Source organism: Haliotis cracherodii, unplaced genomic scaffold (genome assembly GCF_022045235.1).
Source record: "Haliotis cracherodii isolate W230 unplaced genomic scaffold, xgHalCrac1.p SCAF_5, whole genome shotgun sequence".
In the NCBI taxonomy this organism is placed as follows: Eukaryota; Metazoa; Mollusca; class Gastropoda; order Lepetellida; family Haliotidae; genus Haliotis; species Haliotis cracherodii.
Genome location: NW_027266308.1, coordinates 53,344,228 through 53,368,022, shown reverse-complemented (window position 1 = coordinate 53,368,022; position 23,795 = coordinate 53,344,228). Strand labels below are relative to the sequence as shown.

Below are 23,795 nucleotides of genomic sequence, written 5' to 3'. Positions count from 1 at the left end.
CCTTGAAACATCTACTTGATCACGACGAGTAGTTCTCTGCATTCACCTTCTTTCCATACCAAACTAACATCAACCTTGAGCATAAGGGAGCATCCATTTGATTTCTATGAGGTGGATGGGACGATTGTTTAAATGAATAGATTCTTCAGTAATAGGCCAAAAATGAATATTCTTTGGCAGTGATAATAATGAAAGTAATAGTGAAAATGAATAGATTGTTTGATTGTAGTCAGTAAATATTGTTTGATGGAAATAGCAAAGGAAACAAATAGATTGTTCTCCCCCTCCCACCACCACAAAAAACAAATCAAATGGATTCTCCTTCAGCGCAACCATGGCTAGATAATGTCAACTATGTACTGAACCGTTACATTCTGAATAATACCGAATCACATTGTTCAACAAGACAACTTTGATCCAGAGGATCAACACGGCGCGAATAATTGTGTAGCATTCCTGCCTATTGATGCAATACCTACACTGTCATAAAGCGTACAAATGTCACTCGTGTGAAACAAATCCTAATTTGCATGTGGTACCTTCAGAATCAGGAATGAGAACATGACACATCTGGGATTAAATACATATTTTTATGTAATAGAAAAATAGAAATCAAACGTATCATGAAAACAAAACTTATAATATGTTCTCATAACAATGACTTCTAAACATTTTTAATGTGTTTTCAATAAACAAGATGTATTAAGTTGAAACAACCATACATGATAACTGTTTACACTTCTAACTGTTTACACTTCTGTCAATGGTGTTGACAGGTTTTTATATTATGTATTTATTATATAAATATAACCTTTGAAAGTCACGATATGGCTGAAATATTGCCGATGTGACTTAACATTTTAACTCACTCACTCTAACTGAATGGAATGGTATAACACTCTTTTGTTCGGCCTGTTGGCTCATTATGTGTCTGCAACATGTTGCATTGTCTTGAGTTGAACGAACAATTATGGCAGTGGCGCAATGGCTGAACGGAATGGCATAAAAGAATGGTTTATCTACAGTGGTAAAGGTATTGGTATGTTTTCATAATTAATATTTATAAAATAATAGTTACATTGTTTTAATATTATTTTATAATGAACTAGACCAGTGCAGACATGCATATATTCCATAACATATTCCAAAATGATATCTGCATTTCTTATTACAAATATTATACATGTGTGACAAAAAGATATGGTCTCTTTTATACATTTGTTTACATCTATCGGACAATTACTCCTATCATCGAGTTTGCTCCCTTCGATCATTGTGGCTGGGTAACACAAACATGTTTAGTGTAACAAAAGTTGCAAAAATGTTACCATCGTTGACAGTGAACAAAGGATGATCTGACATAACGACTGCTTGGCATTTTGATTGGATAAAATACTTTTTTTCTGCCTCAACATCACTTGCTTGATAACGGCGTTAGAACCTACACCGAAACGTCGCATTAATTGTAATAAAGAAGTTGTTCATTCATAAATCCCATCCGTACTTAGTACTCCAACTTCTAAATGCCCATCAAAGAAGTTAAACGTCCTCTCACGATATGACACTGTATCAGGAAGCTGATATACCCTAAATACCCTGCATGACCAGATTCGCGTGCTATCCGTCCATAAAAAGAATTGCCAGTTCTAGTCTAGTTCTAGCTGGAAAAAACCCGACAGAGCTATTAAATCTACGGCAGACAATGAACACCATTGTAGGGAAGAAAACTATCGCATCCTTGGAGAAAATTAGACAAAATACCTCTTACCATAATTTTTTGTTGCAAGTTTCTTTGGCAATATGGTGGAATGATCGTCTGCTCAAAACACACGGGTGTCGTATTTCAAATTGGAAATGGCAAGTGAATTTTGCCGTTGACAAGTAATAATTACATTGTTGCAATTATTTTTCATGATGAACGAGATAAGTGGAAACTTAAACCCACAACGTTGTTAGTGTGTATTTCTTACATAACCATGAACATACTTCGCTACAAGAGTTACCTCCCAAATGCAAACCATTCTGTATGTTTAACCCTGTAGTCTGACACGTCAATTATTCATGCTGTCCTACACGGAAACAGGGTCAATTATCCCTGCCTGTCCCCGTGACAGACCTATCATTGTCCACAACATAAATAAACGGTTTTAGTGTAATAGCTTATAATTAGGGTTGTTTTAAAAATATATCCTCATAATTATTTACGTATTTCGTATGTACACATTTGTTATGTGTGAGGCAAAAATAAAGTTTCTTTTCCGACATTGTTTACATCTTTTCAGCGTTTACTCATCCCCATGTAATGTTCTCCCTCCGATCATCTTCCGCGACAAAGACAAACATTTTTATTGTAGTAATTGACAGTTAGGTTGGGTTTTTTTTTTTTAAATCTCATAATAAATCATCTATTTCGTACAAATACATGCCATTATACTTGTGCGAGACAAAGATACAGTTTCTTTTAAAAGTTTGTTTTCGTAAATGAAACGATTAATCACCCCGCCCCCCTCCACCCCTGGTAAGGTGGTCTAGTGGTTAAAGCGTCCGGGTTCGATTCTCCATGTAGATACAATGTGTAAAGTCCATTTTCGATGTTATGCGGTGGTATTGCTGGAAGTTTGCCAAAGGCGTCGTAAAAACATGGTCATTCACTCACTCTTAAAGTTTAGCACTGCGGTTGAGGCACACCGCTAGAACTGACGCAACCAGTCTGGCTATTCCTAAACGCTGTGTTGAGTTAACCCCATTAAAACAGATGCCTAACGTAAAACCTAACAGTAAAACATTTATGACCTTGAGTTCAACATCCACACCAGCATGTACATCAGTTGTGTAAACAAGATGAAAGCATTGTGAAAACCTCTTCAATAATGCTTTACTTTCATGAATGATGCCAATGAGTCTAGATCTACCAGCGACATTACCGCACAAATTATAGAATTATCCAAGATTGACTTTGGTCGGTAGTAAAGCTTAATGTTCGGCACACATGGAAACCAGCGCCAAGTACAATGACCGCATTGACAACACATTAACGTCTGAATGCAATGTGTTGACTTTACACATAGAACAACGGATTTGTATTTTCGCTACGTTTAGAAAACTCCAACGCCATCAGCAGCCAATAATCTGATGATTCGATGGTTTATGACACGCCCGGGATAGAGTAGACATCTTATCGCTGATTGAACCAGACTGGGCTCCCGCAAACTGATATGTCTGTTTTTATAAACCCAGGTGGCCGCACTGTCCAACAGCGGTACCAGTTTATGTATAAAGGCTATGTCCGATGAGACTTGATAACCTTACAATAACGGCGACTAAAGATAAATTGAGATCATTTTAAATTGTGTCTCGTTTACTCTTCCATACTGCGTATACGGTGTGCAGCAGCCACTAGATGGTCTTGCTGAGTTTCCATGAACTCGGTTACCATCTCATAACGGAACCAGCGTGACGCAATCTTTAACTGCCAAGTACAAACAGGTAACTCAGTTAAATACACTCTCATCCAAGTCCTTTCATAACTCATTTGTTTTCATGTTTTCTATTAATAGCATGATGTTTTCCAAGTATACCCGTGGTGTCATAAGGATAAACCTATAAAGAGGGGCACACATGGATACCTCATGGATACCGCCTGTTTCATAGGTATACCGCTCAATGTCAGAGGGATATCGACTGTACAAGAGGGGCACCGCCAATATCACAGGGATACCGACAATATGATAGAGATACAGTCTGTATCACAATAATACCGTCTGTATCCATGGATACCGACAATATGACATGGTGATGTAATATCATGGCTTATAACACGGTGATATCGACACATTAATTACAACAAGAATACGGACGATATCACAGGAATACCGCATATATCACAGGAATACCGCCTTTATCACAGGGATACCGCATATATCACAGGGATACCGCATATATCACAGGAATACCGCCTATATCACAGGAATACCACCTTTATCACAGGGATACCGTCCATATCACAGGAATACCTCCTATATCACAGGAATACCGCCTATATCACAGGAATACCGCATATATCACAGGAATACCGCATATATCACAGGGATACCGCATATATCACAGGAATACCGCCTATATCACAGGAATACCGCCTATATCACAGGAATACCGCATATATCACAGGGATACCGCAAATATATCACAGGAATACCGCCTATATCACAGGGATACCGCATATATCACAGGAATACCGCCTATATCACAGGAATACCACCTTTATCACAGGGATACCGTCCATATCACAGGAATACCTCCTATATCACAGGAATACCGCCTATATCACAGGAATACCGCCTATATCACAGGAATACCGCATATATCACAGGGATACCGCATATATCACAGGAATACCGCCTATATCACAGGAATACCGCCTATATCACAGGAATACCGCCTATATCACAGGGATACAGTCCATATCGCAGGGATACCACCCAATCCTGTCGCTTATGATGGTATCGATTGTTCAATGAAACCCATCACATTGTGCAAAGGGCAACTATTCAAAATGTACAAATCCGGTGGTGAGAGACACTCAGCATGAGTTGTGTCCCTTAGTTTCCAAGATCCGCTCGTCATATGTGTGAACCCCAAGTCGGTGGGTAGACCGGCGTAAACCTGAGTGAATGAAAGCTTTCATCCTATTGTATTGTTATATGATTAAAATACAACCCAAAGTACAATGGAACTTACATTACAAGATCAACCTTAAATATACTATTCACCACCCAGTGTGTATTTGGTAATTCTAATCACAAACGAACTAGACAATGCGTGTCAGTTATGAGGATAACACATTGCTTTTGCTCAAAGCATATCCATGTCACTGATCGATACCCCAGAAAGCCCCCAATACCACAAATTACCGCCCCTGCATATTCCATACAGGCAAAGTATGCCGTCGAGATTACTTCAGATAACAAACAAAGCAAATCAATGAACTCACTAAATCAGTTAAAGGCTGGTAAACACTTCTCAATCCTAGAAATAGTTAACTCACTTCCATGCAATGGATGCCCTTCCCTGTGCAATACGGTGGCACTACAAACACAGGAATAGCAATGATCTCTACCCACCTTCCTGCAACAGCCAGCATCAATGGCGTGTAATTGTATTCATTAAGGGTAATATTAACACACATTCTGTTGTCGGTGTAAATTCGGCACACACATGTAGAGCGAGAACTTGAACAGCCAGCTGTTTGTAACCACTTTACCTCATATTTGTCGCTCATACCTCCCTGTTCTAATTTAGCAGAGGCTCGTGTAGGAACAGTGGTTCTTAAAATAAATATCTGGGTTGTTTTTTTATCAAAGTTGTTATCAAAGCTAGGAAGCACACGTATATAACAAGGAAGCACACGTGTAATAATGATTGTCCGTTAGCACTGTTGGTGTCATCTTGACATCACGTAGTCTTCTCGGCTAGGTTTTCAAGATGAGTGAGTGAATGATGTTTAATGCCGCAGCCAACAATCGTCTAGCAATATCACGTCGGCTTGTTAAATCGCTTCTTGGCAAGACAAACCCGTGGCAGACTGCATGAGTAACAAGCCACGTCTCGATAGTCCATGTTCCGATACGCGAGATCTCCCGTGATTCTAACTGTTGCTAATCACGTGACACAGGACACACTTTCCTTACAAAACGGCCTCCATTTGTACGAGACAGCTTGACTCCCACTCTCCGTCTTTAACCGGTTGGTAACTGGAGGTTGTAGACTTCGAATACTTATCGATGTAGGGAAATGTAGGTACATATACGTATTAAGATCACACGACGATAAGTTTTGCAGAAGCCATTTTGTCCTTTAGCGTGTCCTTTGTTACTTAGTGAGTAAAAGGAGAGGAACATCAAGGATCACATACAATCAACAATGTCCCATATTGTAACAATACGACAAGATTGAGGAACGGGAGCCTTTTCTGACCCAGAATCCCCACGTGGTTACAGTGCAGAAGACACTACGTTTTCTCCAAATGTCATCCAAAAGTGTGAATTATTAAGAAGTTCAAGTTAAGTCCTCAAAGACATCGTACCCCATATCAGAAGGCATAACAGAGGAGGAAAATACACCAAGATAAACCTTATCTTAATCAAATACAACTAATATTGCTATATACACTGAACACTTTGTTGTTTTAATCTGGAATAGGAGACACCAGTAAAGACAACAGGAAGCAACCGTTCTCCTTGCACAAGTTAACAAGAGTGGAACCGCGTCCGTAGAATTTCTGACATTCCTTTATGATTATCAGTATTATTACCATCACTACTATTACCATCATTATATTTTACAGATTAGGCTGGTTAGACTCACTGTGAGCTCAGTGCCCTTGCCACCACAAGCAGTCCAGCCAGCGAATGGGACCTGTCGCAGAAAGCGCTGCCTAGTCAAACCCACCGAGAACTTTTTTGGAGAATGTGAAGACTCCCCAACAGAGCAGCCTTCTGCATTACCCAGATTGTCAGAAGGGCTGTATTCCTGGCAGCAAACCCGGGTACTCTCCCAATGTCAGGCAACATATTGGGAGGTACCAAAACTAAGGCACGGAGAACAATGGGGAGTTCGACAACTTGGAACTTGGGATGTTAGAGTGTCATTTCGTAAGTGAGGTCCGCATATTTACCATGATTTTCCTGATTCTTTTTCAATCACATTAGTGTCAAAAGGGACAGAGTATTTGATGATATAAATTATTTCATTGGATTTATTAAAAAAGACAATATCAGGTGTGGTGGCCTGGAAACGTCTGAGGTTGTAAGCGGGCCTATTCGAAAGAATTTTGTATTTATCATTTTCCATGACGCCCTTTACACATTCCGGGTCGTACCATGGATGGACCTCTGTGCCAAAACCACAGCATGGCGAAGACGGTAATAAAATGATCGAGCCACTCAATCATGTCGCTTAAGATACTGTGTTTGTGCCAAAGCTGGGCATCCACTGACAATGTGTTGGACAGTCTCATAAATTTCATTGGATTTATTAAAAAAAAGACAATATCAAGTATGGTGGCCCGGATACGTCTGAGGCTGTGTACGGACCTACTGCAAAATGTTTCATAATTATCACGACGCCCTCTACATATTTTGGGTCGTACCATGGATGGACATCACAAGCATGGCGAATTATATCTGGGGTTAATTCACTTAGAATGGTGCTATTCAAGAATACGAATTATGCCTTAGGTATATAAAGATTTTCCCTCAATGAACATCGGAATGAGGGAAGAGAAGAACTACCCCACCCCCTCCTTCCTACCCCTCCCCTTCATTCTGCTTGTGTAATGCACCTGTTCCATTCCCTGCGCCGCCCTTCCCTTTCCTACACCGCCAAAACATCCTGCGAAAAGTCAATGTCAGACTTCTTTCTCAACGATTCGAAACACATATACACCCACAGACTGAAGTCGTTTCCTCTTTCGCATGTTATTCAACATTACGGGTCTTCAGGCGTTACAAGTAGGAAACATCCCCCAATGATGTGGCAATGCAGGGACATTAGACAGTATGACTTGCGGCAGTTCTCGCTGTACGCCAGGGACACTGCCGTGTGGTCATGAGAGTCATTAGATGACTGGTTGCAGGCAGCACGATCGTGCCACGATAGATGGTCACTGTCGCGGTCACCTGCTAGAGTGGCAACTACAGTAAACTACGTTTATAACGAACACGGTTATAACGAACTGACGGATATTACGAACATATTTTTAGTCTCGGCCAATTTTTTATTTATGCTTATAAAGAACTACGGTTATATCGAACTAAAATCAGTGGTACCTTTGAGTTCGTTATAACCGTAGTTTACTGTATTTAGGCTCAAGTGGTAGCTTATCCCCGACCATCGGTGCGTTGGCATGCTCAGCATTAAGCCTCAATGAATGTGTGCACTTAAACGCGTCGACTCCCAGACACTTAATCGTTTCATGATCATGCCTATACTTTTCTTAACGTAAGTGTCAGACTGTATGTAAGCGTTGGTGGATCCACGGTAGTATCATGAAACAAATTTTCACATGCGGATCTAAAAATATGTTTGATCTAACAAAATCTCTCGTCATTAAATGCTCTAATCATGTTATCATACGAACTAATCCAAAAATGAAACAAACTTTACAGAAACAGTTTTTTTTATGAACTATTGTAAAAGGAAGCAAACTTTTACATGATATAGTTTCTGGTTTACTAGATGTATATTGATAATCTATGACGCTCCGTGGTGCACGCTGTCTTTCCCCGTCTGTACACTTGACAAGACCATGTACGTCTTACAACGTCAGATCCATTTGTCTGACACCTCGTGTCATCATTGGTTTTCAGTGATCCATTCATATAACTTTTACCGCTAGTTTGCCTTTTACGCCCAATGGAATCTGTTTAATCGGATAAACGAGACTACTTATTCTCAGGTATTGACATTTTCTATTTACGTAAAAACATCATCAGACTGGATTATCAAATCATAATACAGTGTTTCGGGGTTCCTTTTTCTGCACATTAGAGACCTCATACCAACATATTCCAGATTATTTTGTAGGCCAGGTCTCTCCAGCAGATATGGTACCACGGGTGGCCCAATTCGCTGTAGAGAGTTGCGTCGCTTGGGCACGCCAGAAACCTATGATCGTGAGTTCGAATTCTGCATCACTTGCATCACTTCGGGCTTTCCTATCAAGATGACACACCGTGATATAACTGGAACACTGTTCAATGCGGCGTTAAACCCAACTCACCCACTCACTCCAGTAGACATTAAATTACCAATCAAACACATTTGTGGGGTTAAATTGATGAGGTTTTGGCCTATGATCATACATATATATTCTCTATTGATTAGAGCCGTGAAGATCTGGGTTGAATTGGTCTTCAGCAACCCATGCTTGCCGTAAAAGGCGAATATGCCTGTCGTAAGAGGCGACTAACGGGATCGGGTGGTCAGGCTCGCTGACTTGGTTAATGCATGTCATCGATCCCAATTGCGTAGATCGATGCTCATGATAACAATCACTGGATTATCAGGTCTAGACTTGATTATTTACAGACCGCCGTCATATAGGTGGGATATTGCTGAGTGCGGCGTAAAACAACAAACCAAAAAAACAACTCTATTTATTAAGTATTATACGGTGCTCGTCAGTATTGCCTGACTGTTGTGCAGACAAGACACAGACACCGGACACAACCGCTTGTTTCTGATTGCAGTTTCATGTTTGGTTCGGTAAGGATTAAGTGGTAGTACAGCGGTCTGGGCGACGCATGGCTGAGCACTATATAGGCAGGACAGATGGCCTTGGCGTGTGGCATGCTGATGGTACAGCACTTACAGTGTGATAATAAACACACAGCATGGCTCACGTATACTCTACCATTGAGAGTCAATACTGGAAATCCATTCCATGAGCAAACATACCTTGTCAAAGCAATGAATTGAAACCCTAGACATAAATACCCACACGCACGCTGGTGTAAAGTGGAGACTCGCTTGCGCCAGTTGGCTGCTGATGTAATGCGTGTATACGTGTTCTGATTCAACCGTCAAGTGCTTGGGAATCAACGTAAATAATGATTTATATAGGCAACGCTGCCTATACAACATGCCTCGTGTAAATATTCTATCAACATAGAATTCAGCTCAGTCATCAGTTCATTTTTTTAAAATAAACACTACGTTCAAAACAAACCATTAATCTCGAGTGTGTGTAAATGGTGGACGGCTATCTTTGGTGAAACTTTTAAATTCAAAAATAATTACTCAGTGTTTCCCTGTTGGTAAATGGGGAGATCGTAGTGGAAGGACGAGGTTCTTTTGGCCCAAAGGAACGAGAACATGATAAAATCGTTTAAATTTCGTTATCAGTTATTAGCAGTTTAATATGAATGAGAATCAGATTGGTATCTCCAAAACCTGCGCATGGCTTGATGAACACATGTTCATGATATAGTCGGAATCGAACAATGGACTTTTAACAGAGCTTTTTTATTACTATGGAAAATGGTTTTTTTAACTTATATCAACACCAAATGCAGTACAACACTAGTCATAATGGTTCTCATGACGCGATTTTAAAAGCCCCCTACTATTTGGCCATTAGCATTTCTGGAACGATACGTAAATAAATGCAGTACAAACATCGTGACAGATTTACTAAATTAGATTTACTCTCGAAGATTCCCCAAATCAACCATTTTCTCTCATTTTTGTAATGCTTGTGGACAATAGTTCCTTTTATGACAATAATTTAAACTTTCCCTAAGCTTTGACATTTTCAGTTGGCCAAAAGAGCCTTTATGTTACCTTGTCCTCAGCATTAAAATATTAATTAGAAAACATAATAATTATAAGTTCTTGTTTTCGAGGAACACACACTCCCTCGCGGAGAATGTATTGCTCATTACACAGATATTGCTCCGCCGTGATAAACGAGAGCAAGCACTTACTTCCTATTCAGTATTCTTCTTTCTTAGTAAATTCGAAAATCTGTTAATCCGGACAACAACGACGAGTAGATGTTCTGACAAGGGAGGTTACAGTGTACAGCGGATGTTGTGGTTAGTCCAACGGACACTTTACTTCAATATTCAACAGGATAATCATGAATAATGAAACCGAAAAGCGAGAAAAAGACTTCAGTTTGTCTCCAGTTTAACATCAAGTTAATAAAATCCCACTCTACCAACCCACTGCTTAAATAAATAAATAATAACACGTCAAGTTGACAGCAATAAAATAAACCACCTTGTCATAATGAAGTGTGCATCACAAGAATTCCCTGAAAGTCTTTGACGCCCTTAGAAAAACGTTCCTTCTCGAGAAAAGATTGAAAAGACACTGAGTAACTCTCACAGATATCTTATTACTACTCACTGTGACATTTGTACCTGTATACATTAAACATGGTTTTAACTTCACGATTGACGCGACTCTGGATGTGGTCCGTCCTTGAACAACATCTAATGATCCACCAAGACCAGTGTTCACTGTGTTCACTGTGGTCTCTATAGGTTTTGTAGTTGATATTGACTCATAACTCACGGTTTGGGACTCATTGATCAATACCAAGCTAATTATTTCTTCAGAACAAGGGAATAAGGAGCTAACTTCACGATTGACGCGACGCTGGATGTGGTCCGTCCTTGAACAACATCTAATGATCCACCAAGACCAGTGTTCACTTTGTTCACTGTGGTCTCTATAGGTTTTGTAGTTGATATTGACTCACAACTCACGGTTCGCGACTCATTGATCAATATCAAGCTAATTATTTCTTCAGAATAAGGAGCATACTTCACGATTGACGTGACTCTGGATGTGGTCCGTCCTTGAACAAAAACTTATGATCCACCAAGACCTGTGTTCACTGTGTTCACTGTGGTCTCTATAGGTTTTGTAGTTGATATTGACTCACGACTCATTGGTCAATACCAAACTAATTATTTCTTCAGAATAAGGGTATTAGGAGCTAACTTCACGATTGTATAGGAAATAAGGACTTAACTTTGCCATTGAATGGAGAATAGGGGGTTAACTTTACGATGGAACGGGGAATAAGGAGTCAACTTCGCTACTGGGCGGGGAATAAGGTGGTAACCTGACGAATGAACTTGGAATAAAGAGTTAGCTTCGCGATTGGACAGGGAATAAGAAATTAACTTCGCGATTGAACGGGGAATAAGGTGTAACTTCACAATTGGACAGGGAATAAGGTGTAACTTCACAATTAGACAGGGTATAAGGTGTAACTTCACAATTGGACAGGGAATAAGGTGTAACTTCACAATTGGACAGGGAATAAGGTGTAACTGCACAATTGGACAGTAAATAAGGTGTAACTTCACAATTGAACAGGGAATAAGTAGTTAACTTAACGATGTGATTGGGAATATAGCGTTACCTTCACGACTGGACAGGGAATAAGGAGTTAACCTCACGACTGAAAAGGTAATAAGGAGTTAACTCTACGATTCTGTAGGGAATAAGGAGCTAACTCACGATCGTAAGGACATACAAGGAGTTCAAGACAGAACAGGGAATAATGTGTTAACTTTACGATTGAACAGGCAAAACGGAGTTAACTTCACGATTCTGTAGGGAATAAGGAGCGAACTCACGATCGTAAGGGCATACACGGAGTTCACTCCACCTTTCAATTACGGGAAAGGAGTAAATTATAACTACAAGTTTCACGTTTTAATAAAGAAACAAGTTAAAGGTGAATTAGCTGACTTCACTGATCCGAAGAACAGCCACATATCAACATTACTGCCTGACTTGTCATGAACATGAGGAAAACGGAACCCGTTTAAAACTGATAGAATAGGTGTGGTTCCGCAGAGTCGAAAGGACTAGCCTGTAACTCTATAGTTCCTAATGCAACTGCACTCTGTGCACATGTTATGCCGTGTAAGTTTCAAAATATGTTCTAGATTCGTTCTGCATAAATATGCACCATGTGAACTCGCGTGTAGATTACGTTAATCCATCCCCGACTCATCCTCCTTCTTGAACACCAAGTGTACAAACATACATGGTGTTCGCCACACAGGTCCCTGGTGGTACTTACTCCTACCAGGGGTAAACCCATTCGGTGATCCCCCGTCCTCCGGGTACCGCCGCTATGGATGACCTCGGGGGTAACGCCGCTGTTAGTGATCCCCTGCCCGGGTCTGCTACCCCCCCCCCCCCCCCTACACACACACACACACACACACACACACACACACACACACACACACACACACACACACACACACACACACACACACAACCGCCGAGCCAACGCCTCTACCGCTGAGCCCCAGCCCCCGGGGACTGCATGAGCTGCCGTAACTATAACGAACTATCATCGGCCATACTGACAGGCTATATACACAAGTTAATGGTCGAATCGTAAAGGAATAATATTTACCTGCACTTAGCGAGGTAGAATATCTCTGACAGACTGGGCACTGCTTGGGAAACCGCGCGAACGAGGCTGTTTGGTGGAGGCTAAAGGTATGCTGTGAGGTATTGACATTATCTGTGATCTCATGACGTTATCAGGGTGACCTGTTGGCTATGGGAGGGAGCGCTGATACAATCAGATGCCACTTTTCAAGGCAGACACTCACAAGGTTAGGGGGGGTGCAGATACACCATGAATGATAGTGTGGGTAAGCATTCAACGCCGGCGAGGTGCGAAATGACATATCACTACATTACCAGTCTTTGGGTCTTTTTCAGTCTGTGTGCGTGAGTGCGTGTGTGCGTGCGTGCGTGTGTGTGTGTGTGTGTGTGTGTGTGTGTGTGTGGATGTGGGGGTGGGGGGGTGGGGGTGGGGGTGGGGGTGGTGGTGGTGTATGTGTGTGTCTGTCTGTGCGTTCTAGAAACATAATATTTTTGCATTTACGGGGGATGGGGTGAGGCGTATACCAGAAGATAAATTATTTCCTTTCCCATTTTTCCGGGATCAATTGTTTTTCTCAAACCCATACAATATAATATTACCACTTTATCGTCATTATAATATTTATTATAATTAATAGTGTCAAAAATTTAGTTATTGTTGTTATTAATGTTTTATTACGTTTGACGGGAAATATTAATTGTTCACTCTTTTCGGACCGGAATGTGGGTGGGATATATTTATTCAGCTACCGTTTAGTCAATGCTATGGGAATTACACAAGGAGTAAATAACCAGTATTAGCTAACTACAACAATTAAATCAATTAACAAGTGTTAGAAACTGTGGAGACCGACTACTTTATGTCAATTCTACAATTTGAACGTGTTTCAATCAAAGGTGACACTGACATGTGTCATAGCCATGTGGGCGAATAACAGTGCTGATGAACAATACAGAATGGTGAAACAATAAAAAGGACGAGAAATGAGTGAGTGTGGGTGAGTTGGGTTTAACGCCGCTTTGAACAGTATTCCGCTATTATCACGGCATGCCAGCTTGATGTGGGACAAAAGTGATGCAGGTCTGAGACGTTTACCACTTTGGTGAAACCCACGAGCATGGGTATGTTAATGACAGCCCTAGAAACATAAGCAGGGCGATCCGGGATTCGAACCCGCTATCATAGGTTTCTGGCGTGCCCAAGGGACGCAACTCTGCACAGCGAATTTCGGGTCTCAGACGACTGGGCGACCGTGCTTCCCTTTGGCTGTGCTAGGCGACACGAGTCAATAGCAGAAAGACTTATACTGACGCAGCTATGCTTTATATTAGTGGCGTTGCGGCATACAGATATATAGTTCACCCGTCAGTTTTACTTGTGACAGATTTAACCACAAAGAACAGGCCGGTCAAGTAGGAGCCGAAAGCAGGGTCACGTCATAGTTGATAAAAATGCACTTCAGTACATCGTAGGGTATTAGTGGGATGGCTTTGTTTAAGGTTAGACCAATACATAACCTCCACCTTATCAACGACGGAGAGTCCCACACAGCCTACGACCTGTTTTATGACGGTGAATCTATTGATAACACAATATATCCTCCTCGCTGAATGAGCGTCAAAACATACTTTATGCTGTAGTAAATAGTACTAAACTATGACTCTCTCTCTCTCTCTCTCTCTCTCTCTCTCTCTCTCTCTCTCTCTCTCTCTCTCCCTCTCTCTTGTTCGAAGTCTGTACTGAATGGTAAGTATCATTTCAACCTTCTTTCCCCCCTTACATGTGCAGTATATCGTATATGCAATAGTTCAACTGTCATGTTAGACGTCATTAATCACAGAAATAAGACATGACTAGTAAGTTATCGAGTATTGGACTAACAGATTCCGACCCCAGCTTGTTACGTCACCCGATCAATGTTGACAAAGGCTGGTGTTCCATTTATTTACGCATGCCTATCAAACCCAACTGTGGGTACCGACACTACTATCGGGAAAGTTATCAAGGGACGCCGTACATGGTACCCACGTTGGGAATTGAACTCGTGCATTGTTGGAGAAGAGCGGGCACATGAACCACATACCTACCACACCCTAACCCCCTCGAACCTAAAAGATATATATCGCTGTAAAAACCTTACAACCTTGCTCTAATCTACATGGTAGATTATGTTTGAGTTTGGAGATTGTTCGGTCAGTGTACAGAAGAGCAGTACGCCAAACTATGATACACTTACCAGCAGTTGCCATCAGGTAGATTGGTGTTGACGTCCACTTTTCTTCTGGAACAATGTCTTTAGCTTTGGTCACAATTGTAGACAGATATTTAGTTAAGCCCTCTCTGTATGTGGCATAACGGCCTATTCCAGGGGTGAACTTGTGTCCATATCGTAAATCCATGGAGGGAATATCTGTCACTACTCTTGTGTTTTGCCATTCATACACCTTAATTTTAGTGCCACTGCTACCTGCGTCCAACATCACCCCAAACTGTGCCTCTTCGTCCGAATTAACACAGGTGACAATTGAGTACAGGTACACCGCAAAGGTCAACACGATTGTATAGAACTTGGTCATAACTGAAACCCTATTGGTTAGATTATATATAAGCTACTGTTCTGTGACTTGACTTGATGTTACCCGACAACAAGCACCATCCATATCATCCAGCTTGAGGGCGGTTCTATTCGCCTACAGCACCAGAGGGCACAGTTGTCCGGTCAGTGAGTGACTGACTTGGCCCAGACATAAACACGTAGCAGAGCCCACCGGAGTATATGGGCCACGCTGCCGATAGGTGTCATCACACCTGTTGCCGTCACAGCAGACGATACCTACCAGCAGAACACTTTTGCCAAAGCAGACGACACACTGTAACGTGTTTTTGTATTTTCGCACTGTGGTCACAGCTTCATAATGTGATCCATGAACACCCACTTTACTATTTCAGTGCAGTCCTTTAAAGATCGAGACGTATCGTGGATGATCCAGGCTTAGCTGCACAACGAATTCAAAATGTCCAGGTGAAACATACAACCACTTCCGTGTTGGAGAGGGCACAGCCTATCAGTAGGTTGAGGACTGTTCTCAGTTCGTCTCGTCTTCAGAGTCGTCGGTAACAGCTGAAAAATGAACAAGATGGAAATGACGATCCCCGTTAGTTGAGAACTAAATATAAATTCCGGTATCCCCATGAAAAAAATGGTCAAACATTTTCCCGCTAAGTTATTACATCACCCGCGCGAGGCAATACCTACAAATGGTTCAAACGTTCTCTCAAGACAGAATCCTTGCGAGGGAAACGAGGGGAGACGGTGGTGTTATTGCCGCCGCAGGGAGGAGAGTATTCAGATACGGGGGACCATCTCGGGCGATGGAGGGACGCTCCGATACCACATTCACTTGGCCGCTAAACTAACGCCACACCGCCCCGCGATCTGCCGCCTGCCATCACCCCCTCGACAGTCAGTGTGCGAGCGTTATTACTCGGCTCTTACAGCCGATAGCACTGGCAATGGCCTAGTCCCAATAGACAAGCTATGCCCAGTGTGGGTAATTGTATTATCTATAAATCCTATGGTTTTCAAATCAAATCCAGAATAATGACGGAATATACAGACGTTGAAAACTGGGAATTCACATTTCCCCGTGGGAACACTACACAAACCAGTAAACCAGACTCTGTGATAGAATCTTGCAATCATGGCATTTGGTATGGGCTTGGAATGAAATGAGCTCCTTATGACAAACATGGAATCGCTTGGTAGTTGATATAAAATAAACCAGAGTATCCCCCGAGAACGCTTGCTCTCGGCTTGTTAACGCGTTATTCCCTTGCCTTTAACAACGATTATTAGGTATGACAATGTCATCCAAAATAATTAAAGCTAGGCTTACGATTTATCAAATAAGGTCGCTGTCAAATGAGACAGCGTTAAAAGCGGATACATGTTGATCCGTGATAAGTCTACGACAACGGGAAGAATCTGTTTCAAGTATTATGCAATTATCGGAATTTTAATAGGGTTTCAGTTTTTTACAGAAATTAGCACTTGCACAAGTGTTGCGTTTTCTATTTGCAGGGAAATGTTAGTCATGCATCAAGCTCGTTAACAAATCGTTGTATCAGATTGACTATGCCAAGCGCTTGCTGAATGATGTGCTTGCTCACGCCCATTAAATGCAACATATGTTCATACGAGCAGAACAAAGTACGCTGATGTGTTTGTGTTTTGAATTATAACATTCTCTTTGATGATTAATGATTGTGTTGACCTGCGCTCTATACTAGTCTACATGGACTTCGTTCCACGAAGCGTTTTTACCGTTACGACTGACGTAACTAATATGTTAACGCAGAGATACGGTGGTTGCAATGCTACTGTCGGTTTGTGGAACAAAACCTTCCACGATATAAATATGTTTACTCGGAGTCATCTACAGGAAAATGATTTAGTCTTTAATGTCCGTACACGTGTAAATATGCACGTGTATTACGCGTTATCGTGTCAAATCAGCGCTCACAGCGGAAAGGTTTAGTACATTTTGATAAAAAATAGGAGAGCGGAAAGGAAAATATGTAAGAATAAGTGTTTCTTTAAAAGTTTTAAATACCAATGTTTGAAACAAAAAGTACGTATAAACATGAGAAAATGGCGTCTTTAGTCAGCAGAAAACAGCAGTGATAACAATCTAGACAACACCGTCCCTGCTGTTTGCGAGTAATCGAATGAATGCGATAGCGGAAGAGAAGGAAACCAGTCCAGAGATAGACTGGGCCATGTGGCACCAATCACCTAATTCAGTAGTATAAATGGACAGGTGTATAAATATCTGCGCATAAAGGAACTTGTGATAGACTAACACTTAACCCCAGAAATAAAATTATCTCAATTAAAAACATATATATCTACAAAATAAAAAAATAAAAAAATCCAAATGGAACCCAGAACAATGCTTATTGTCAGAGCTGAGGCAATCTAGACTTGTCTTATCATTCTAGACTTGGGTTTGACCCCTTTTGTAATATATTCTCTAGGGTCTGGGAGACAGACTTGAAATGGCGACGTCAGTTTGATAACGACGACAGTCGGTGATGCTCGCCCCTTCCCGTTACTTTAATGTCGATGACTTCCGATTCTTTTTCGGTGAATACAATTTCCCAATTGCTAAATGGGGAGTTTCCCAAGATGGTTGTTAGCACTAACATCAAGTGACTGCGTCAATATAAACATCATATATCAAGCCAGGAAAGTCGTTTCTGGACACCAAATCAAACACGTGTTACGGTTCCAGACCTGTCTGTTGCCGTGGACTGTAAATTAACGTTTACTTCACATAAAACCTACACCTGTGACAGTAGTGAAAATGAGACCACAGCTGTTAGTCCTGAATAAAACAAAATGACCTATGGGTAACTGTTATATTTTGAAAATATACTGCCAGATATATTCAAAAGAACATCGTGTATCCCGAAAGTAACCGAAGATAAGCGAAGCGTTTCTTGTTCCCTTGCGTCACCACTCGCCCCTTTCCGTACCCTTTAGAAGACCTATTCGACTTGTCCCAGAATAACACGAGTTGGTCACGAATGGCTTGTTCCGTGGTAAAGCCAGATATTTCTCGTCTAGTTGGCCTGAAGACGCTACAACTGAGCGTTGCTTTAAACGTTCATGTACAATATGTCCATGAGTTCCATTTCGAGTCCGTATGGTATTGAAATTGATTAGCTATTGAAAACTTTAAAGGGGTACTGTTGTACGGTGCCAGGCAACAAACAAACGCTTACTTGTTTATGCAAATTGTGGGAGTGACGAGTGGTACAGGACAGGACATGCTGATTTTCGCGAACAGCTGATGTCATTACTTATTTCTACCGATACTTTCGTATACCTGTCACCGCTTTTTTGCCCTTTTAACCAATGGATTCTGTTTCGGTGGATAATCGAGACTGGTTATTCTCTGGCGTTGACGAGTTATATTCACATGTGCGAGGCATCATCAACAAATATGTTTTACTGTGCGGAGTGTTCTCCCTTTTGTGTGCCAGAAACCTATGATCCTAGATTCGCTCTGATAATATTTCTAGGTTTGTCTACACCATACTTGTGTCATGGGTTTTAACAAAGTGGTAAAAACTAGAAAATACTCGTTCGATCCCAGGCCGCGTCATACCAAAAGACGTTAAAAGATGGTACTTGTTGTTACCCTGTCTGGGGCTCGGCATTAAGGGCTTGAACAAGGACTGGTCGGCTCAGAGTCAGTATACTGTGTCTGAGTGGGGTATTCATGTTAAACTGCGGCATGGTATCTCAGTGGGCTAGCAATATATATCGATATCAGTCCGGACTAGCACAAGCAGCCACACACACACATGCTATAAAAGTGCAATAATCTTGGACGCGGCGTTAAACCCTATTTCACCTCAACTCACCTCTTCAGCAACCCATGCTTGTCGTAAAAGGCGCCTATGCTTGTCGTAAGAGGCGACAAGCGGGATCGGGTGGTCAGGCTCGCTGACTTGGTTGATGCATGTCATCGTGGCCCAGTTGCGTGGATTGACGCTCATGATGATAATCAATGGATTCTCTTGCCAAGACTCGATTATTTATAGACTGCAGTCATATAGCTGAAATATTGCTGAGTGCGGCTTTAAACAACAAACAAAGAAAACAAAACAGGGATTGTGGCCAATGTTTCTGGTTTCCACGCCGTGATACGTCATATCGCGGAAAGCGGCGTTAACCCTACTAACTCAAGCGGGGATTGCGCCCGTGGAGATCTGGGTTAGAATAGATACCAGCCTTGCATTGCTTGTCGTAAGAGGCGATAAACTGGATATTCTATCAGACTAGAGTCACATAATTGACAAATTATGTCCCCTGGTTCAGAAACATTAATGTGTATCAATGTGTGCATCCATTTGGACATACTAAGCATATGCAGTGTCCATTCTTCTGTGGACACGGGGATATGCTAAAACGTTTTAATTATTTTCTTGTGAATATAGAAATAGGTGCAACAAATGTCTTGAGGACTAATTCACATATGGAGAAAGAACTATTGCAGACAGAACTGTTCTGCCTGGTTTGACAACATTTATACACGTTGCAGAAGCATAACATCAGTGTTCATGCCATCGCATTCAATAGATCTGAGAAGCCTCGATCACAGTGTCATTATGGACCATCATTTAATATTCTGGGGTGGGGGGTGCGAGGTGGAATTTTTTTAGAGACGAAAACAAACACTATTAAAAAACACAGTCCCAGACCCTCCTTGAATTTTAGGTGGTAGAACCTTAAATTATCTGGGTCCTTGTACTACCCCAGATGCCCAGTTAACGGTAACCTCCTGCAGGATGTACATGCTGCAATTGGCCATGATTGCATCCCGCATCACCCAACAAATAATCAATACGTAACAACCGGTGATTATAGATTCAGTACCTACACACCTGTACAACGTGTTTTCGGATATTTTTGTTTCAGGGCCTGTATGAGAGACAGAGAGGTGCTTCACATTTTTCTTGTTTGTTCATTTAATGTTGACATACAGGAATAAAAAAAAGCCATGAACATTTTTTGATGATCCCCCATTTCCATTAATTGGGACATAAATGAAAGCTGACAGTAATGTAATGAATTGTATCCTTGCACCTCTTCTTTCATGACATGTTAACTGTGGTATTGTGTTAATGTACTCCAGTCAAATATACACCCTATACTACATGTATGTATCGCGTATATTGTAGGCATATGACCTTCCCAGTTTTTAAAGTAAAGACTGCTTGATATGTCGCTTATTTAGTTCATTTCCCCGTAAAACCCATTATTCTTTCGTAAATTCATCATACTTCTAACCCAAAGATGCCAAGCTGCTGATTAACAAAACAGTTTACTTCAAAACGTCATCACCAGAGAATATGTTTCGATTATCTATAAGGGCGTAAAAGGCAAAATAGTGAAAAATATATGAATGGATAACTAAAAATCAGTTATGACACCAAATGTTCGCGAGAGAAAAAGCATGCCCTTCTGTACCGGTATCACCGCCACTCACCCAATTTTCATAGATAAGTAAGTGCTGGTTTGTTGCGTAAGGCTGCACCCAGCAATGCTTCTGTCATATGACGGCGGTCAGTAAACAATCGTGTCTGCACCAGACAATCCTGTGATCAGTATCATGAGCGATGATCCACATCCTCGTGGCAGGACTCCCTGTAAAGGTAATAGGTCTTCAGCAACCCATGCTTGCCGTAAAAGGCGACTATGCTTGTCGTAAGAGGCGGCTAACGGGATCGAGTGGTCAGGCCTGCTGACTTGGTTGATGCATGTCATCGATTCCCAATTGCGTGGATCGATGCTCATGATGTCAATCACTGGATTGTCTGGTCCAGACTCGATTATTTACAGACCGCCGCCATATAGCTGGAATATTGCTGAGTGCGGCGTTGAACAACAAACAAACAAACATAGTTTGGGATAGCATCTCGCAGCATGCTGACAAGCAGTGTCATATATGGTAACTTCCTCTGTGATCTTGGAACGACCCGACCAGGCCTTTGATGGTGAACTAACACAACTGCAGTTGGTCTTAATATAAAGTTTTGATATTTTTGTAGTCATGTCATATGCATGCATCATGGGCCATTTTCTATAGTAAGCCTTCAAACTGATTTACTGCACAACACAAGATAAGAGTTTACAGGGTGACTGTACTTGTTATTTATTGTCACGATCAATAAATTGAATATTTATCTCACCAAGTGGGTCGGTTACGCAGCTTAAGATCACGACCTTGCCTAGCTTCACGGAGGCCACAACAAATCAATTATTCGTTCGTTTTTTTAACGTCGATTTACGCACACCGTCCTTAACGTTTATACCTCCATAAATGCCAAAATATGTTAAAGTATATTCTTATGAATAAATAAGTCAACAATAATAACTCAACACACTGCTTATTTAATCATTATCACACAAAACATAGATAACGATACGAAAAACGTGACATCATTCAGCGCAATGATGAAAAAAAAGCAACGAAACTCGTCCGCCAGTGGGCGTGACAGAAACCTTTTTAGGTTTACAGAAACGTGAACTCAAAGAAAATGCAGTTAGCCAGTCAAATGAAATGGGATCTTTTGCAGCTTATTTATTTGGTCAAATGTCAGGGGGTGGCGGTTTTATTTACTTTTAAAAATGACAAACTGTTCATAAAATGAAAATATATTGCATCGTAATATTATCAAGGACGTCATTACCGTGAAGGGTTCAAGCGTTAAGCTGCTATCGATACTCGAAACTGAATGTGGTGTTATGTCACCACAATAGTTTAGGCAAGATATTATCGATGGCACAATTTTCATATCGATAATCGTTACTATTTCTTTCCATCGGCGATAATTTCGATTATCGATTTCTTTAAAGTCAGCCCTACCTTAATAATAATGATAATGATGATGATGATGATAATAATGATACTAATGATGATAATAATAATCATCATCATCATCATTATCAATATGTCCATTCGTGAAAAGGACCAACATGTACAAAACCCAGCATAAGAACATCGAAAGGAATTTTGTTTTAAGATGGGAATGACAAAGCTACATCACAGAAACAGCATGGATGTATGAAGAAACTCGGCATCACTCGTGTTGTGACTGATAGCTGGTTACGAATGGCATGCAATGATACAATAAAGACATTTTCTATCACGTTGTGTTTGAGAAACTCTGTAATACATCCGCCATAATTTAGCATAGTCCGGGCTGTTATCTGTCAAGTAAATTGGAAAGAACGAGGGTGCACAATATCTCTCCCAGCACCTTGCCTAACCCAACTGTGCTTTACACTGATTACGCATATACGATCTCTCAATTAGCATGTTTTCACTCGCCGATGTACTTTTCATAATCACGACTTGCCGGTCCATTACGTAAGTCTATCTTTTCTACCTAAGTAGAATGAACGTATTCCCAGCCGCCTCTGTTAGAAACGGTCCATGGGATTACTTTTCAGCGTGTTTTCTTATATTTTGTATGCCGAAAAATTACTTTCAAGTTTATATTTCAGGTGCTCATGTGTGTCTTGTTAAATGTCTTTTGTTTGATGTGCTTTTAAGTATGTAGATTACTTCACCAGATAGCGTTTATAAACATGCGACGACTTTGATACAAATCTATCGACTGATTTTCGCGGTTATGTAATGTTCATGGAACGTTTACTCTGGTAGTTGTGACACTACTTAACATGGCTAAACGCTTATCTCTTTGAATTCTTTTTGACGAAAAGGGCGTGTTATAAGTTCAATGTGTTGTATTTTTTGCTAAAATATATACATTTGTATGCTATTTCCAACTTTCTTTACCTCGAATACGGTTATCTCGATGTGAAACCACACCAACACCAACATCTCAGGTTAACAAACAAGCAACGATTTAAGTTAACCCACAGTCCAACATCTCACAGTTAACACACAGTCCAACATCACACAGGTAACCCACAGCTCAACATCTCACAGTTAACCCACAGTCCAACACCTCACAGTTAACCCACAGTCCAACTTCTAAAGTTAACCTACAGACCAACATCTTACAGGTACCGAACAGTCTAACATCTCACAGTTAACACAGACCAACATCTCACAGGTAACCAACAGTCCAACATCTCACAGTTTACCCACAGTCCAGCATCTCACACTTAACCCACAGTCCAACATCTCACAGTTAACCTACAGTCTAACATCTCACAGTTAACCCACAGTCCAACATCTCAAGTTAACCTACAGACCAACATCTCACATTTAACCCACAGTCCAACATCTGACAGTAAACCCACAGTCCAACATCTGACAGT

The 23,795-nt window shown here is 41.0% G+C and overlaps 1 protein-coding gene across 3 annotated transcripts in view; it reads right to left on the bottom strand.

Annotated features, from left to right (window-relative positions):
• Window positions 1–23,795, bottom strand: part of LOC139443171 (ectonucleoside triphosphate diphosphohydrolase 8-like) — a 43,484-nt gene that overhangs the window by 18,698 nt on the left and 991 nt on the right. The window contains exons 1-2 of one of the 3 annotated variants that reach the window (XM_071224132.1): window positions 16,828–16,846; window positions 15,168–16,052 (exon numbers count right to left, since the gene is read on the bottom strand). In XM_071224132.1, coding sequence (XP_071080233.1) covers window positions 15,168–15,507 — 340 coding nt within the window. In that variant the 5' untranslated portion in view covers window positions 15,508–16,052; window positions 16,828–16,846. Of the gene's footprint in view, window positions 1–15,167; window positions 16,053–16,187; window positions 16,415–16,827; window positions 16,847–23,795 lie in introns of those variants that run through there. The other 2 variants (XM_071224130.1, XM_071224131.1) reach the window with 2 other exon arrangements.